A 19859-nucleotide genomic window follows, 5' to 3' on the forward strand; every position below is an offset into this window, starting at 1 on the left:
GAGAAGTCAGCTTTCACAAAGAAAAGGAAAAGTTGGTCCTTGTAGGAGATCTAAACAGCAGGGTGAGAACTAATTAACAAGTGTATAGAAATGTTTGCGGAAAATTTGGAGAAAAGAGCAAAGCTAATAATAATGTTAAGCCATTATTTTTAGTCTTTGGATTTCTGTTCAGGACATGGACTTGTTATTACTAACACCATGTTCCAACATAAAAATGTGCAGAAATTCATGTAAAGAGAGAAGAAATAAGAAAAGTCTCATTGACTGTGTTATTGTTAATAGTGATGTTTTCCTGCTGGTTCAGGAAGTGCATACAGAGGATTTAAAATTGGATTTTGAGCAGGATAAAATTAAATATCATATTGAAAAGAAAAGTGTGTAAAAAGAATAAAAGTTGAGCAGCTCAGAGGGGAATCATAGACTCAATTACACAAATATTCAGGAAATATGTAAAAGTGTGAAAACAAGAATGAATCCTTGGAGATTCATTGGCAGACTCTGAAGCAAACATTGATTGTTTCAGTGAGAGGCATGTGATGAGTTTGTCTACAAGGATAAAAAAATCAAAAATTCATAGCGGAATTATAAAAGGTTAAAGTGGAAGTTGAAGAAAAGAAAAAAGCATATTGAAAGTTCCTGGTAAGAAAGCGAACATTGTGTAAAAGTAGCCAAACAAATCTAATGGGAAAACTTTGGTAAGAACATAGAGAATAAATATCAGGAAGGCTGCAGAATATTCTGGAGGCTATTGAAAAAGCTTAAATATGAAGGAAGGAGTGTGGTAAAAGGAATCAGATGATAAAGATTATATGAAAACTGAAGATAAAGATATTCTGGATGGTCTGGAGCAATTACTTTGAAAGATTGTTAAATAAAACAAACCGTGATAGAAAAAAAATGCAAAAGTAATGCAATCAGAGTATATATTATTATTATTATATAACACCTCCAGGGAGTCCATGGACTCATCGAAGGAGGGCACTCGGCCAACCAGTAGTGATGTATATCACTACTTTAGGTAATAAAAGGCATCAGAAACCCAAAATATGGAAAGGCAATTGGACGATATTTGATCTGAAATGCTCAAATATTGAAGTATTACAGTTTTAGAGTAGCTGCATTATTCAGAAGCTTGGTTAGAGAATCAAATGATTGAGGTAGAGCTCTCGCTGGCTTCTCTGTGAAAAGGGGAATAAAACTGGACATGAACATTAAGCAGAATTTCCTTACAGTGTTCCTGTGAGATTTATGCAAGTATACTTGAAAAAAGGCTAAGAAAAATTGTGGAATGGAAACTTGGAGAGGAACATACTGGGTTTGGGCCAGATAGATATTGTCAATATTAGATTTTTATTTAACCACATCGCCATCAATATGGATAAAATACATCACTCCTCTACACTTTGTATCCATCACATATTTCAATGTAATATCAATGGTATTTTAATCTTAATATGCACTTTGCATCCATGGTAACTTGGACATATATATACGTCCTGGCCGGTTGGGTGGTTAAGACAAATAGTTGAGAAATCATGGGAATATAAGAGATATCTGTGTCTAAGTTTTGTAGGTCTGGAAAAGGCATATGACAAGGTACCAAGAGAAAAGCTCTTCAAAATGCTACAGTTATATGATGTAAGTGGGACATTATATTAAGCAATGTGTAGTCTTTGAGTTGTAGGTCAGTAGTTAAAATTGAAGCAGATGGAAGAAGATAGTGTGAGGCAAATGTTATCTCTACTGTAATTCATCATCTGTGGATAACATTGTCAGGGTGACTTGCAGTTTATTTTCGTTATCAGCTATAACTGCTATATCATCCACGAACCATAGCCAGTTAATATTAATTCCATTTATCTTAATTCCTGTTTCTATTAGTTCTTTCAATTTATTTATTGCATCTTCAATGTAGAGATTAAACAGTATGGGTGAAAGAGAGCACCCCTGTCTTACACCTCTACGTATTCTTGCTATTGTGGTTTTTGTTTTATTGCTGGCTGTTTCTATCAGGGCTTCTTGATATTTGTAAAGATTAAATATGAGCCTTCTATCTCTGCAATCTACCTTTGTTTTTAGGAGGTGAAACATTTGGTTCCAGTCAATACTGTCAAAGGCCTTCCCCAAGTCAAGAAAGACTATCAGAGTATTTTGATTCTTCTCAAATCTTCTTTCAATAACTGTTCTTAGAGCTAGGATTGCTTCTCTTGTTCTCTGCTGTTTCCTGAATCCAAACTGGTCATTGCAAACATATTCTTCAACCTTCTTTGTTAGTCTTTTTTGTATAATTTCGAGTAGTATTTTCGAAGCATGTGATATTAAGCTTATTGTTCGATGATTTTCACACTTGTTTGCATTATTTACTTTAGGAATGGGTATGATAAGAGCATTGTGTAAAATCTTTGGGGATGATCCCCATTTCATAAATATCCTTTATGATCTTGAAAAGGTATGACTTAGTTATTGTTTCCTGAGTATTTTATTAATTCTGAAGGGATGTTATCAATGCCTGGTGCCTTGTTGGTTGACAATTCATTCAGTGCCCATTCAAATTCATCTTTTAATATAGTTGGACCAATTTCTTCCATATCTAGTCTTGTTTCATCTTCTATAGCCTTGGTGTCTAGATCTTTTCCACTATATAGATCTTCTAAGTACTCCTTCCATCTTTCCGAAATTTCTTCCTTATCTATTAGTATATTTTCCTGTTTAATTTTGATAATTGTACTTCTTGTCTTGTTTTGCTGGCTTATTCCTTTTATAATGTTATAAGCTTTATTGATTCTCCCAGTCTTTGTTAGATCTTTTATTTCTTTACATTTCTCTGTATACCATTGTTCTTTTGCTTCTTTTTACACTTTCTATTATCATATTTTTTATATGTTTATATTTGTCTTTGTTTTCTTCCTTTAGAGAGGTTTTGTATTTCCTTCTTTCATCTATTAGATCTAGAATGTCTTGAGTGATCCATGGCTTTTTTATTTGCTTGTTCATTAACCCTATGCAGTCGTTGGCAGCCGTGATGATTGTATCCTTCAAATGAGTCCATTTTTCATGTTTTTCTTTTCCCCTCTCTCTAGTTTTAATGCTTTCATCAGTTTACTGTTTATAGTTTCTATGGTTTCCCTCTGTTTTCAGGTTATTTATGTTCCATTTGGATCTTTTCTACCCTGACAAAGATGGAAGAAATTTTCACACAATACAGCCTAAAAATTAATTATAAAAAAACTGTGTCGTTACACTTTTTGGACGTCCTTCATGTGGATCATCTTGAAGGCTGTTACCACGACAATTAAGAAATGGGCTCGGCAGCCCATTTCTTAATTGGCTGCCGAGAATTGAAGAGCGCCCATAAACTTTTATGAACTTCAAATGAATTTCTTTTGGCGTTAATCCTTCTTTTACAAATAATTTTATAACCACACGATACTCAATTTTATCCATTTCAAGGGATACAGACAACACTTTTGCTTCAGACAGCTGTATTAAACAAGCTACTTGATAGAATGACTTGCAATTTCACATGGATGCTTATGACAGAAGTACCAACTATAAAAAAAAAAAAAATTACCGTGCTGCCACCTATGTTTGAGGACGAGAACTTTTCAGACGACCCTCGTAAATAGACATCTTTCTGCTTCTCCAGATATCTTTCTATAACAGTTCTAATGTTGAAGAGTCCTTCTGTAGTTCCTTCATTTTCCTGAAAACCAAATTGCATTTCATTAATTTCCAGTTTGATTTTATATTTATTTCTTTCTATGATGATATATAACATAACTTTTGCTATCTGACTGATCAGACTGATTGTTCTGTACTCTTCACATCTGATTAGCTTAGATTTTTTAGGTATTGGTAGGGATGTCGAGTGCTTAAAATCTTTTGGCAGGTGTCCAGTTTCGTATATTTTGTTATATATGTCAGTCAGTAATTGTATAGCCTTATCATTTAAAGCCTTTAAATATTCTGCCATAATTCCATCCATTCCAGGAGCTGTTTTTGTTACTTCCCAAGTAAGAATAGTTGGCCCATCCAAATGTTCTTGCAATGGCTTATCTATTCTATCATGATTATAGAGTTCCTTTCAATACTCTACCCCCTATCCCTTATTTTGTGTTAGAATGCTTCTCCGTTAGAATGCTTCCACTGGTATCTTCAATGCAATGAGAGCCTATTCTTTTGCAAGATTTGTTAGTTAGCACCCTAACTTTTTTCATGAAGTTCTCTGGTTTTGTGCTTTTTGTCCAAAAGTTCAATTTCCTTGTATTTGTTCTTGAGCCATAGTTCTTTTGCAATCCTACATTCTTTCCTGATTTCCTTGTTTAAGTATTCAGGACATTTTTCTGTTTCTTTCTTTCCTCCATCATTTTCAGTATCATTTTGTCATTTGCAAAATGACAAAACGATACTGAAAAAAATGTAGTTGTCATTCATCCAGGGTTTACTCATCTTCTTCTCAATGGGAATTGTTTGTTTTACTGCCTTTTTTTTATACCCTCTTTAAATTTCTGCCATCTATCTTCAATCTCATCTTTAGGGTAAGGATACTTGATGGAATCAGGAACATCAACAGCACTGGATTGTGTCACTTCCTTTAAAATTTTATCTTCTATTTCTTGATTTTTAAGGGAGCCAAGATCATATTCTTTTTATAGGTTTCATTGTTTTCTTTAATTTTATTGCTGCTTTAACGACCACAGGGTTGTGGTGTGATCCACTATCAGTCCCTGGGAATGGTTTGGCTTGTAAGATGTTATTCTGGAATCTTTTTCTAATCATTATATAGTCAATCTGGTTCCTATAGCTGTCTCCAGGACTTTTCCATGTGCAAAGTCTTCTAGGAGGTTGGCTAAATAAAGTATTTGTTATTACGAGATCGTTTTCTTCACAGAACTGTATCAGCCACTTATTGGGGACCTGAAATGACTGAAAGAAGAAAAGTTCCATGTTGGTTTCCAGAACAGGATCTTCTGGACTATCTAAACATGAATGAATAAATACACAAAAAAAAAAAAATAATAATAAATAGAAATAAAACAATAGATATGATAGAAAAATTCCTTAACCCACCCATGGTACTGAATATACTATGGGTTTACAATCTTTTTGTAAGTGGGGGAACACAGAAAAAGTTCATGACTCACAAAAACTTTACTAAGCCCATTTCTGTATGAAACTGGACAGCAATAAAGTTTTAACTGAATAAATGCTGTAGGGACTAATGACTCCAATAAACTTCACAGTTATCTTTTTCTTTTAAAGGATTTCCTCTCTTCCATTTCTAACCTAATTTCTGTTCAGTCCTCATATATTGAAGATATATAAATTGCCATGATTCTCTTTCTATAATGTTCTCTTTTCCTCTCTTGAACAGCTGACAATTGGCTATACACATAATCCAGTAGGTGTGTGTGTGTGTGTGTGTAGCCGTTACTGGTTTCGGCACATTGCTTGAAACAGTGACCAAGTTCCTTTCATAGTGCAGGAAAAGATTCATTTATAATTTTGTCATAGAACAAGCACAATTTGTAATGTTTCTACATGAAAGTAAATTAACTTGATTATTTCTCATAACATAAGTATAATGGCAATTTTGTGTTTCATGCAACTACCAATATCCATGGACCTGGGCCATGACATACATTATTTTGCAGAATGTGTCAATACCAGCTAGTTCTCCTCAATCTGTTTATTGAACATCATCAGATGATGTGTAGTCACTCAGTTGCTCAGTGATATGCAACACCAGTCCTCTTCAGGTGGTCTTGTTGTATGATTTTCTGGAGGCTTTAACTCTCTGAAGATCAGTCACTCCAGTCATCCTCTTCATTGGCAATCTAGCTCTTTTTCCAGGAACTTGACCTTCTATTACAATTTTGAGAAATCCTCCTTCGATCCTTTCAATATGTCCAAAGTATATCAACTTTCTTCTGTCAGTATCTTTAAGAAGACTAAGTTCTCAATCCTTTCTAGCACCCATCTGTTTGTTTGCCTTTCAGTATATGACCTCAACAGCCTTCTGTAACACATCTCAAAAGGAGCTATCCTTTTCTTACCAGACTACTTTAGGTTCCAGGTCTCACATCCATAAGTCGCTGTTGGAAAGACAACTACATCCAGAATCCTAAAATCTGGAACAATGTTCCTATAGAGATAGATCCATCATTCCAGATTTTAGACAAGTCTCTGACCATTGTTTTTGCATTCCTGGTCTTCTTCTGACATCTTCTGAATAGCAATTCTTCACATTAATAATGGATCCCAGGTACTTGAACTTGCTAACTTCCTCAATTCTTTCTCCACTAAGGTACACTTTTTTATCAGGAGCTTCCATGTCTGTATGGTACATTTGTTTCTCAGGAGCTTCCCTGTCTGTATGTCCTTTGAGAACCATAATCTTTGTCTGACTAGGATTGAGCTTAAGTCTGTTTTTACTGATCTCATTAACTTTTGACCAGGATTTCCTAGTTCTCCCTTGTCATTACAAAGAAGTACTGTATCATCAGCATACCACAGATTACTGATCATTCTACCAGCTGTTGATTAATTTTAATGGTATAGATAAGAACACAGAATGATAAGGAAATAACTATTTATTAACTTATTGCTGATATTTCACTGGTATTATATCCAACATCTTCAGAACACAAAAATCAGTTTGTCACAGTACATGCGACAAGAACAATCTGGTATAACAATGGGACTCATTGGAGCAGTTGTAAGGTACAACACAAAGACTTTTTGTGCTCTGAAGATGCAGGATAGAATACCAGCAAAATATCAGCAATAAGTTTATAAATAGTTATTTTCTTATCAGTCTGTGTTCTCATCTATACTGTTAAAATGAATCAATATGTACAATGAACACATAAGCCTTCCCACATGCTTAAGTCTATCACCTGTTCTAATTCCTGTCTTAATCTCATACAATGCTACATGCATGATGTCCTCACCATAGGTATTAAATAGGTAAGGAGAAAGGGAATCTTTGTTAAATCCCTTTCCAATTCGAAGCCAATTAGTCATTACTTATTTTTACATAGGCTTTTTTCAAATAACATTTGTCTAGATGTAAACACTATCAACATTTCAGATTTGACATTTCACACAAATGTAATTAATTTCTTAATTTCCAATTAATAGAAATTTCTTTTATATTTCTTTCTTATATATTTCATATATATATTATTATATATTTCTTTTTCTCTTATATGAAATTTTTGGAGATATAAAAGCAATAGCAAGTAGCCAAAAGATAAAAAGTCCAAATATTTCCTTCTTGTGATATACAAAAGTAAAAATCCTTTTTTTAAGTATCAACTTTATATTATAATAAAAGTGCATAACATCGAATTCAGTTCGTTTTTTTTATTTTCAATTTTTTGTGGAATATCTAAATTTTAGTACAAATATCCTACAATAGTTGCCTTATTTATATTAAACCCTATTATTTTAGCCAAATAGTGAAATTATTATATAATTAATTAGTTTATTTGTTTGGATTTAGAAAATTAACAGCACTGAAGTCACTGCATGAAATGACAAAGAATTTTCCTAAGACAAATATACATGATGATGATATAATTGAAAAGTTACAAAAAATCCGAGCCAAGTTTAAACAGGTAACATTCATTTATGAACATAGTTCATAAAAAATAAAAATAAAAAAAAAAAGATTGGTGTATAAGTTTCATCTCTTTGAACTATTAAAAATAACTTAATGTTTGAATGAAAATTATTAATAATGAGTAATATTAATATGCAGTTATATATATATATATATATATATATATATATATACAGTTGGTTCTCACTGTAGTCATCTCATAGGGACCACTGGAATCATGTTATAGTGGAAAGTTTGCCATAGTGCATTTCCTTTGCAATAATGTGAGGCTAATGCCTCGTACTTTTTGAGGTAGGGTTCTGTAGTGAATAAGTGAGCAAGTACTAACAGTAGTTGCTACTATAGCAAGAGTCAATTGTATATGAATGAAGAGCATGTGGATAATCCATTAAAAAAATTTTTTTTTTTTAAAGATGTTTAGATTTGTTGTTGTTCAGTATTTACTTCTACTGCTTATTAGGGATTGTACTATTTCATTTTTTCTGTAATTTTAGGTGTGATACTGTATTTATAAAGTGCATTGCTATATTTCATAAGCATTGTGATTCAAATATATAATTTCTCTTCTAAGATAAAGCATGTTACTGGTTATATATAATAAGCAGCATACACAGTGTTTCTGTCCACGTACCATGCTATAGGTTCAATATATATCAGTAACAGGATATATATTCTGCTTCCACTCATGTATAGTATTAATATAAAAATAAAAGTGAGCAGCCTTTGAAAATGTCACTCTGTACACATTATCTTAAGAAGAAAATCAGTAACCTTAAAATAAGGAGAGCCACTTGATGTAAACTCAATGAATTTCAGCATCTGTATTTATAAACATCCCCTAAAAGAAGTTATCTGTGTCACAGAATGAATTCCCTCCAGATATTAATTATGTAACCACTCACTTCCTTGTATACATTATCAATAAATATTTAATAGGATTTGTGGACTTCTTCTCTTGATAATTGCATAATCGAAAACAGTTAGAATCCAAATTTCTGTTTTCAGCTTAATTACTATCTGATGTATGCTGTGCTGCAAAAATTATTCAGAATATCCTTCATTCAATGACTACTACTACATACCAGTGGCCAACTATGTTGCATAGCAAGGTATGAAGGAAAGGAATATGTGCTAAATAATTATAGTCACATACAGCACTTGAAATTTTTGGCTAACCAACTTCTAGTAATTTGTTATTATAGGCTGCCATATTATTTACATGTCAGTTTATGCAATTACCACACAGTAGTAAGATGCTATTAACTGTAGCAGTTGTCATTAAAATGATTGAAATGTAAGTTGGCAGACCACCTAACCTAGAAAATATGCATCATAGGATAAAATAGTTCCAGAAAGATGCTTGTGCATTCCTCCCATCATGCATCTTTCTCTCAACTAGGAGTTCAAATAATCTACAGCTGTAGAGGTTTTTGTACCAAAATATAGCCAGTTTTCAGGAAATGGCTACTACATCATCTTCAAGCAATGTGTGAAGGCTACTGTATAGTTCCATTTTTAGGCAGTAGACCACAGTATAGGTAGATTTGGATATGGTAGTAACTAACATTCTTCTCTCAGAAGAATGAGGGAACTTCATTTGAAAATGATGCCCTGTGTTTGGGAGACTGGCCATGTGTTATCTATACTAGTTGTCATACCTATTCTTGAACTCATTTACACTGCCTGCACTCACCATATCCAATTATGGTCCATTCCAATCACACACCACACTATGAGAGAAAAATTAAGCTCTCACCCTCTTCATGACAGCATTCATTCTCAGTTTCCAGGAATGCCCTCTTGTCCTCTCTCTCCAGGAATGCCCTCTTGTCCCTGCATAAAATTAAAATTCCATCTCATGATATCCTTTATGACCTTTTCAGAAGTTTGCAAGTCTCAATCATATCACTTCTTTCTCTTGTTCCGATTCCACAGATTCTCCATCTGTCTTCATAATTTGTATTCCACAATCACCTTTAATACTCTCCTTTTTACTTTCTCTCCACTATCAAAATCACCACAGAAATTAGGAGACCAGACCTATGCACAGTAGTCCAAGTAAAGTCTCATCAATGTCTTGTAAAGAGGCAAAGTGATTTCCTTACCTTTATATACCATTGTTTTCTGCATTGCAGTTATCCTCTGAGTGGTATTTACAATCTTTGTTATATGACCCTTGAACTTCAACAACATAATATGACATTAGATAACGTCACACAAAAGTGCATGACTTTATATTTACTAACATTGAACTCGTAGCCATTATGCCTTCCAGCTTATTCAAATCATTCTGAAAATACTATATATCAGCTGCATTCTTCATTACCTTGCCTATCTTTGCATCATCAGCAAATAGCTGTATGTCTCTTGTCAAATTCTTCCCAATGTCATTAATGTGTAGATTAAATAACAGTGGACTGATCCTTGTACATCACTGGTTACCTTAAATCTTACAGACTCATATCCCCCCCCCCCCACACACCACTTTTTCATATCTGTCAAATTAAACTCTTATCCTATTAATTCTTCAAACTCTAGACACACATTCTGATAATGCTTCCCATTCTTTGTTGCTATCCTTCTCATCCAACTACCGATACGAAGGTACAGTACCCAGCATACTCCTTGGTTTGTCATAATTTCCTGCTTTGTAGTTTAGCAGGTAGCCCTTTCTGAATGGTGCATTCGTTAAATTAACGTTAATGCCATTTTCCCCCCATCTGACACTGTAATTAGATCTAGCACTCTTTGACCTCAAGTTCCTTCTGTCACTTTCTGCTTGAGGGAGTTGTAACAGCTCAATAAATTCAGTTTCATTCTTTTATTGAGATCTCACTGCTAGCTAGTCAATGTTTGGATAATTAAAGTCCTCCATTATGATTACTAGTTTCACACCCATCAACTTTATTTCATAATGCATTTCTTTGTCGCTATCAATCAATTCACCAGCTCTGTAACAACACCTCACTGTATTTGATCTTGTTAGATTTCACCTGACACCATTTGGCTTCATACTCACTGCTACATGGAAAACTGTTACTCAGATTTCTGTTTTTTTATCTAGTGCCTTACTTATGCAGACATCCTTGCAGATGCTTCATATGTCTGAACCAGACAAACAGGAAATTGTCTCATAATCATTTCCATGGCATTGACCATTCCCATCATTAACAGTTACAGCATTGTTGCTCTTACATAGATTCTCACCATTCCTCCCATTATAATCTAATTTCCATGACTGTCTGTGTTAGGTCTCATACCAATTAATAATTTTCAAGCCTCCTGATACCAAATGCATTCACCATATTTATGATGGTATAAAAGTTAGTGTCTTCCTGCATAATTCAGACAGACTGATCAGAAGGACATCATTGCACCTATTATGCTAACCTTTTCTTTTCCATTCTCTTTAAGTGACCATACCACCTAAGATTATTTCTGTGCACACATTCCTGAATGCTAACAATGTTTAGTTCTTTTCTAATGTCTTAATTCTTAATATGATTATGCCATGACATATACTGACCCCACTTATTTTTCTCATAACTCTTATATCTGTGATTTGTGTTAAATTTGGAAACTGATAGTATATATAGAATAAGCAAAGCTGGGATGGTGGGGAGCCAGTTGAATAAATTTATATGCAATAGGAGAGAAATGAGCAAAAACCTAAGACACAGTATGCAAGATAGTTTCGAACCAATTTTAATTTATGGATTGGTTTGACTACCATCTTATATACCATTAAGTTTCATGTTTTTGTTAATTTCTCTTATTCCATATAAATTTATTCACTGTCCCATTTTTGATTATTATGCTATGTTTCCAAATTTAATTTGCCATCTTCACTAAAAGTTTGTATAAATAACTGATTTTACTTGTTCTGTAGGTTCTCCATTGAAGATGCATTGTTTCTGCTTATTTTCTATCAATAATGTCCTATGGCTGGACTTGCATAAAGAACTTCAAAAGGAACTTTTTAATTTAAGTTCTTGAACATAGCTGGGTATTTCATCTTGCAAAACAGGCAAACCAACCAGAGTAACATACAATCAAGACATAAATACATTAGCCTTGTAGGCTTTTTGGTTATAAGACTGAGTATTATGTCCATAATTCCAAACAACAACCTGCTATTTTAATAATTTCTTTTCCCGTTATTGCTGATTTTCATACCAGATCTGTTACTGAGCAGTTATTCGATTTAGTTAAAATCTTCAGAGTCCTCAGGACTAGTATTTCATTTATTTCAGAAAATAACATCATCTTATGTAAAGAGCTAATTTGAATATCTCTGATTTTGATATCAGGGCAGTATTGTTTGTGATCAGGTTTAATTCTGCTTTGTCATAATGTGATATATATATAGATGATGAAAAACAATACTAATGAGGGAGTGTTTGAAAACGTTCCTGGCCCAATATAGAAATACAGCTTGAATCATCAAAATGTTTTTTGGTATTCTAACCTTTCATCTTTAGTATCAATATATGAGAAATGTCATAATCATCCGTGAAGTAGTTTTTGTTCAGTAGCTCATCAAAGTTAATTTTATTCAGTGCTTTTTAAAAAATGGTCATCAAAGATTTTGTAAAGAAAGATATAATTCCATCTGAAATTAAACCAGACATGGTTAATACTTTAGGGGAATTAGATCCTTGTTTTTGATAGTTAATAAATGAGCAGCTTTCTTTAAACATGGCTGAGAGGGAGAGAGAGAGAGCTTTAAAGATGACTATCCATTGCAACAAATGAAAAAAATCATCATGGAAACAACAATGCAGTATTGAAAGACCACTGAATTAAAGTGTGCAAGATTGATGAGGCTATGGGCATTTCAACTAAACAAGTACACCATATTATAGGTATTATTTCTGGTAAAATTCCCATGTTACTCCTCTAAACAAGCTATTATTTTAATGGCTAATATAGCCTAATAACCCTGGGTTTTTTCAAATAATTCCCCCACATTACTTTACCCCCCCCCCAAAAAAAAAAAAACCTTCCTTTAATAGCTTAACAGCATATGAAGGCACATCGCCGGAATAAGGAGACAGTAAACAACATCCAAAAAGGTATGTCCAAAATTTCTCCTATTTTTATTCTTTATATATCATACGCCCGCTAGAGGGCTAGATGGTCGGTTGTGTTTTCAGAGAGCTCCCGAAAGCTAAGTATAATTTTGAGTGAAAATTAGAATATAGGTTAAAATCATAACGTAATATTTTCTAATTTTGGTAGCTTGTTGTGTCTGTGTGATTTTGGTGTGAATTCCGTTATTTAATTTAGTATTTAATGATACGTTTCATAGATTTGAATATGGCGGCAATGCGACGTAAGATAATAGCGTCCAAAAATACCACGGCATTGTTCAAAAACTATAATGTGAGAGAGTTTGTCCAATGTGATGTGTGTGGGATGTATGCATTCCCGATTGAGGCTGGAGTTTGGATTGAAAGTGATAGTGGTGGGAGAATGTGCAGAAAGTGTAAGCAAAGTGAGGAGTTGAAGTATGTGCCAGGTTGTGAGACAGTTATGGTTGAAGAAAGCCAGAATCTGAGTGAAAATAGTGGCTTGATAGGGAATTGCGATGTATAAGATGGCAATGAGAGCGGTGATCAAAGAAAGAGTGAAAGCAACTATACAGAGAGAGAAAATGGTTTGAATGATAAAAAAAATGAGGAATTATTTGTAGGAGGTGAGATTGCTAGGTTGCGCGCAGATACAAAATGTGCAGCGGCAATTAGAGCACCTGCAAAACTCTTTCCAGAGTGATTCGGCTAACATAAATAAACAGCATAAGAGTGGGAGAGTTTCTGAAATGAAGGAAAGAGTGTTGTATGGTGACTCGTTATTAAGAGGAGTGATAGATGGGAGTTTAACTAAATCGTACTTACCGGGTGCGAAATTTAAGGATGTAAGTGAGAGTATTAGAGCGCAAAAACAGAGGGTGAAAGAATTGATAGTTGTGGTGGGTATGAATGAATTGAAAGGAGATAAATTTTTTATGAGAGAGGACTTCAAAGTATTGTTAAAGGTAGCGAAAGAAAAGAGTGACAGAGTTAGAATGGTGAGTCTGTTGCTGCGGTATGCCAGAGAGGAATTTAGGAGGAGGGCCATAATCGCAAATGACATTATGCGCAGGTTATGCAGATGGTGTGGAATGAGTTTGATGGGCGAAAGGATTTATACAAGATGGATGGCCTGCATTTGAATGGACTTGGTGTGCGGAGACTGGAAAAAGTGTTGCTGAATGAAGTAAAAATGGATGTGCAGAACCAGGGAAACTAGAACTACCGGGGGGGAGTGGATATGTGGACATCAGTGAGACAGTTGAGTGTAAGAATGTATATAATGTACCCGAGCCAGCAGTAAGGACAAAAAATGGGAATGGGACATTTAGAATAACGCATCAAGATAGGGGTGGGACAAAGGGATCACTGCATTTCATGTATACTAATGCCAGGAGTATTAGGAACAAGAAGAAAGAATTTTTGGCCTTGATTGGCTCTTCCTGGCCACAGGTTATTGGCATTAGTAAAACATGGCTGATGGAAGATGATATAGTTAGTGGGATATAATGTGTAGGTTATAGTGTGTTTAGGAGGGACAGAGAGAATAAAATGGGGGGAGGGGTGTTATTGATGATAGCTGATGAACTGCAGCCAAGGAGAATTGAAGTTGTATCGCAGGATAGTGAAAGGAGCTCATTTGAGGCTATTTGGTGTGAGATTGAGACTGGCAGAATAAAATATACAGTTGGGTGCTGCTATAGATAGACCAGGTGATGGAATAGATGGCGGAGATAGTATGCATAAACAAATTGATGAAATGAGTGGAAGGAGGGTAATTATTATGGGAGATTTCAACTATGGTAACATTGATTGGAAGGAGAGGACACATGTGAGGAAGGAAATGGATTTTATTTAATTATTAAGGGATAACTACCTGAGACAGCATGTAATTGAAAATACTAGGGGTGTGAGAGTGCTTGACCTGGTAATAGCATCTCAGAATTTGACTAATGAATATGACCATATTGCCACCTATTGGTGAGAGTAGGTGTGGAATTTTCGATTAAGACAGGGTATATGTGGTATTACCGTGCTGGCAAGTATGACAAGCTTAGGAGATTGCTTGGATCAGTGCCATGGCATGTACAACTGCAAGGGCTGGACGTCGATATAGCATGGGAAGTGGTCAAGGAGCATTTACAGGAGGTTATGGCTGATTGTATACCTAGGGTCCGAATAGTAAAACAAGTAGGGGTTAAATGGATGAATAACACCATTAAGCTTGAGCTGCAAAAAAAGAAACAACTGTGGAGGGAATTTAAAGAAAGGGGTGACCTGCAGGCACACGAACGGTATAAAGTGCAGGCCAGAAGGGTAACGAGTGTGGTAAAAAAAAGCAAAAGTGGATTATGAAAGGAAACTAGCTATGCAAGCTAAAGAGAATCCCAAACAGTTCTTTCAATATGCTGCAAGCAAGAAAAAACTGTACACGGCAAAATGATTTTAAGGAATGATGGTAAGGAGGTCACTGAATCGGTCGATATAGTGGAGTTAAGTGCGCACTTTGCAAAAGTATATCATCCAGGTGGTGACATAGAAAAAATGAAGGAACCATTAGTTTATACGGGAATTGTGATGAATGAAGTGAAGGTGAATAGTCTATTTCAGAACTTTAATGTGAATACATCTGTGGGATTGGATAGTATACTGCCATGGCTCTTGTGTGAAGCGGCTAAGGAATTAACAGTGCCCTTGACCATGTTTAATCTGAGTCTCGGGTCTGGTTTAGTCCCGAAGATGTGGAAAGAGGGGAAAATAGTTTCACTGCATAAAGGAGGATCCAAGACTACGGTTGCAAATTACCGACCGATCAGCATATCAGGAGTCGTTGTCAAGGTCTTGGAGAAAGTAGTCAAGGGAAAAATTCAGGAATGGATTGATGAAAATGAGATACTGTACAGGGGATAGCATGGCTTTGTGAAGGGTAGATCATGCCTCAGTAACTTGCTCAAGTTTTATAACAAGGTGATGGCTGAACTGGATAAGGGTAATGGGTTTACAGTGATACTGCTGGACCTGGCAAAGGCGTTTGACAGGATACCACATGGAATTCTAATCCGTAAACTACAACATATGGGAATGGATATAGGGTTGGTGAGATGGATATGTGTACGGTTGATGGAGAGATATCAAAGAGTAATTTATTCAGGAGTAGAGTCCAAAAGATGGCCTGTGACTAGTGGTGTGCCGCAGAGTTCTGTTCTTGGACCACTGCTGTTTAATCTGTTCATTAACGATTTAGGGAAGGATCTAAGTGGAACAGTTCATTTGTTTGCTGATGATGCAAAGTTGGGTAGAGCGATAGTGAATGCAGAAGATGTCACAATCTTGCAATATGACTTGAATAGATTGGAGTTCTGGGCTAAGGAGAATGGATGTCAATTTAATGTGACAAAATGTAAGGTTATGCATTTTGGGTTGAAAATATTAGCAGCAGTATACCACATTGGTGGAACTGTACTCCAGGAGATTGATGAGGCCAGGGACTTGGGAGTGTTGGTGGATAGGGAGATGAAGTTTAGGGGGCACATTGCAAAAGTAGCTAAATCAGCTCATCAACTCACTTGGTTGTTGAAAAATACCTTGACGAGCAGAGACAAGCAAGTTATTGTACCGAGCCTTGATAAGACCTCATCTCGACTACTGTGCCCAGATTTGGTCACCTCGGTTCCTTCAATGGGGAGGATGTGGAGAGGATCCAGAGCCAAGTGACTAAGATGATAGCAGGTCTATGGAATGAACCATATGAGAACAGGTTGTAGAGATGTGGGTTGCAGAAACTAGTTGATAGGCAGAAAAGGGGAGATATGATTGAGACATTCAAATTGCCAAAGGGATTCTGTAGGATTAATTCAGAGGATATTTTTGAAATCAGGACTGGTGGTGGGAGAACTAGGGAACACCTATGGAAGCTGGACAAGAGTGTGGTTTGCAGGGGTGTTAGAGCTAGGTTCTTTACTTTTATAGTGGTAAATGAGTGGAATAAGCTGCCAGAGTCTGTTGTGGGTGCTATGATGGTGAGCAAGTTCAAGGCAAGGTATGATAGATACTGTGAGAATGTTGTAGTTGTGTGGACATGATGTTTAGGACCTCCCCCAATGAGTCTAAGGACTCCCTGGAGTCGCCTGAAATAATAATAATAATAATATATTAGTTTTATAACACTTCAGTAATGCCCTAGAATTTTGGGTAAAGAGCCAATGACATTGTAAAAAAGGAGCACTCCTAAACGAAAGTATGCCATATCCTAATCCAAGAATTGGGTATATCAAAGGTGTCTGCAAAATAGGCACCTTTGAAATACCCAATTGATGTTAAATTTCAAAAGTATTTGAAATGCTTTGCAAAAATATTCTGAGGTGATTTTTGACTACTGATGTGACTTGGATCCACCACTGCAAACCAGAGACCACTTCCAAAGACTGCAAAGATAGTTCTGTTGGCTAAGTCATGGTGTCAGTCTTCTGAGATTCAAAGGGAATTATAATGATTATTTTCAAAGGACTAGATTAAATGGCGAGCACTATGCTAACCTTGTATGACAATTACACAAAAAATTCATGAGAAAAGGTTGAGAATGGCCAGTAAAAAGGTGCTGTTCCATCATGACAGTGCACCAGCTCCCACTTAGATGGTGCATTAGTTTAAGATGAAATTATGTTGAAAAATAAAAATTAATTCCAACTAATCTGTAGTTTTTGTGTTAGGCTATGAGCTTTTCAAACACCTTTCATATTTTAAGTATCATGAAATATGTAAGTCCGGTAAATTGTATGATATCAGCCATTCATTAGCTGCTTAGTATTTGTACTCTGAAGCAATCAACTTTGTGACTGATGAGTGTTTTCACTTGAGATATTAACTCCTTCCTCAGCTGAACCTCTTTCCTGAAAACTTTGGTGTTCGGTGAGTGTCGTGTTAGATGAGTAACTTGCTCATCATCAGTCATTGGAATATGAGCTGAATACTAAGTTGCTAATGAGTAATCAGATACTGTAATTTGCTGTGCTTTTAGATATTTATATTCATTTTACAAAATGCTGGTGTTTTTCAAATTATTATTATTATTTTTATTATTTGTGACACCTCCAAGGAGTCCGAAGACTCATGCGGGAGGACACCTACAACTGTCTCAACCACTACACCGAACCTCTACTACGAATCATCTCCATCAACGCCATCTACTGCCCACCTCCACCACTACCACAACTAACAATTAACAAATTAACAATTGTTTTTATCATTAAATACTGTTCAATCAAGTTTACGTTTTGGTAAACTTGTAACAAACAAGTTACAACAAACTTGTAACACAGAACCCTAATCTGTTGTAAAAAATAATTTCCATTTTTAAATTTTGTCCTAAAATATCTAGAATCCGTTAGTTTTCATTTCTGTTACAGAATCCTTGGTGACCAGTGTAAGTAAACTGAGACTCTGTTCACTTTGCTAGTAGCCCTAGCCTATTTGGTTGGTTGGCCTAGTAGATAGTGTTTCCATATGCCAGCCAGTAGCATGTGAGTCCATATCCCACTATAGTATGGATGTTCATAAAGAAGTCTTTAGGTTGTTCATTATTTTTATCCTACTTGGCAATTCTATTACCCCTCCGCTTACTTGAAAATGAAATAGTTGGAAATATTCTGCATTTCTTTTTTAGCACAAGGTGTTCATATTATCTCATCCTAGTTCACCCAGGGCACCACCACCACCACCAACAATATATATATATGAAATGATTACTTTAATTTGGCATTTTAATTGATATTCTGTCATGTGATGAACAGTTTTTACTCAGCATGTCATTACTCACTCACCATCAGCTAACTCATTTTATTCCCTTATAGGGAGTAGGCGAGGCCTACTCCCTATAAGGGAGTAGGGAGACTGAGTGGACAGTTCATTCTCCACTGGTAGCCAGTCAGAGATAGCTGGCTCATGTCTATCACTAATTATAGCAGCCACTGATGAAGAGGCTGGCAAACAGTGCTGCCATCTCTTGATACCTAACCCTAACAAGATATGTACTGTCTGAAATAATGTGGGTACTACAGTCGAGTTTCCGGGAGGAAAAAAACCCGCTTGCCCATGCCAGAGATCGACTAACTTGGGAACTGGTCGAAGAAAGGCTTAGAAAAAGTTCCTCCAGTCGGCGACTAGACTTGAACTTAAGTCTAACTTCGTGCACTCACCATATGTGGTAATAAATGGTGGATAAAGGATTTATTTTTTTCTGTGTATGTGACCAAAGCAATATATACATTGTGGGTTCAGATTTTTTTTTTCTCTTTCACAAAAGCAATGCCATAGTTTTACTGAATGTATACTATGTTTTTGATTTCATCCCATTATAGTTGGTGGGATTTATTCTCTGATCACCTTTTTCATCATTCAGAACACTTCACTGAATGACAGTGAAGAAAGTGAAGAAAAAAAAAAACAAGAAGCCTAAATGACAAAGAAATGGATCTAGCTGAGGAATTAGATGAGTACCAGATCGACATAAAAGGGGTGACTGAAACAAAAAAGACAAAAACTGGTGAGATCTTTCTGAGCAATAAATACAAAATGTTATATTCAGGAAATGACAATCAAGGAAAAGAAGGAGTAGCCATAGTATTCAACACAGAATACGAGGCTAATCTTTTTGAATGACAGGCAGTCTCAAGTAGAGTGATGTTGGCAAATATGAGAATAGGGAACTGGACAATGAGCCTTATTTGTGCCTATGGTCCCACAGAAGGTTCTACTAAGGTAGAAGTGGAGGAATTTTTTGATGCTTTTAGAAAAAGCAACTGACACAATGAAAAAGGAAAAGTTGGTCCTTGTTGGGGATCTGAATAGCAGAGTAGGAAATGATTGTCAGACATACAAAAATATTTTGGGAAAATTTGGAGAAAAGAGCAAAGCTAATAATAATGTCAAATACCTGTTGGATTTCTGCTCAGGACATGGACTGGTTATTACTAACACCATGTTTCAACATAAAAATGTGCACAAATTCACATGGAGAGAAGAGGCAAGGAATAAGAAAAGTCTCATTGACTATGTTATTGTTGATAGTGATGTTTTCTCCCTGGTGCAGGACACCAGAGCATACAGAGGATTTGAAATTGGAAGCGATCACTATTTAGTCTTGAGCAGGATAAAATTCAATT

The 19859-nt window shown here is 35.5% G+C and overlaps 1 protein-coding gene across 1 annotated transcript in view; it reads left to right on the plus strand.

The window, feature by feature from the left end:
* Positions 1–19859, plus strand: part of LOC150104942 (protein LTO1 homolog) — a 73545-nt gene that overhangs the window by 13690 nt on the left and 39996 nt on the right. The window contains exon 3 of the mRNA XM_090395434.1: positions 7508–7622. Coding sequence (XP_090251560.1) covers positions 7508–7622 — 115 coding nt within the window. The remainder of the gene's footprint in view (positions 1–7507; positions 7623–19859) is intronic.

This window comes from Typopeltis vanoorti, chromosome 7 (genome assembly GCF_054136105.1).
Source record: "Typopeltis vanoorti isolate ZY-2024b chromosome 7, IOZ_Tvanoo_1.0, whole genome shotgun sequence".
Taxonomy (NCBI): domain Eukaryota; kingdom Metazoa; phylum Arthropoda; class Arachnida; order Uropygi; family Thelyphonidae; genus Typopeltis; species Typopeltis vanoorti.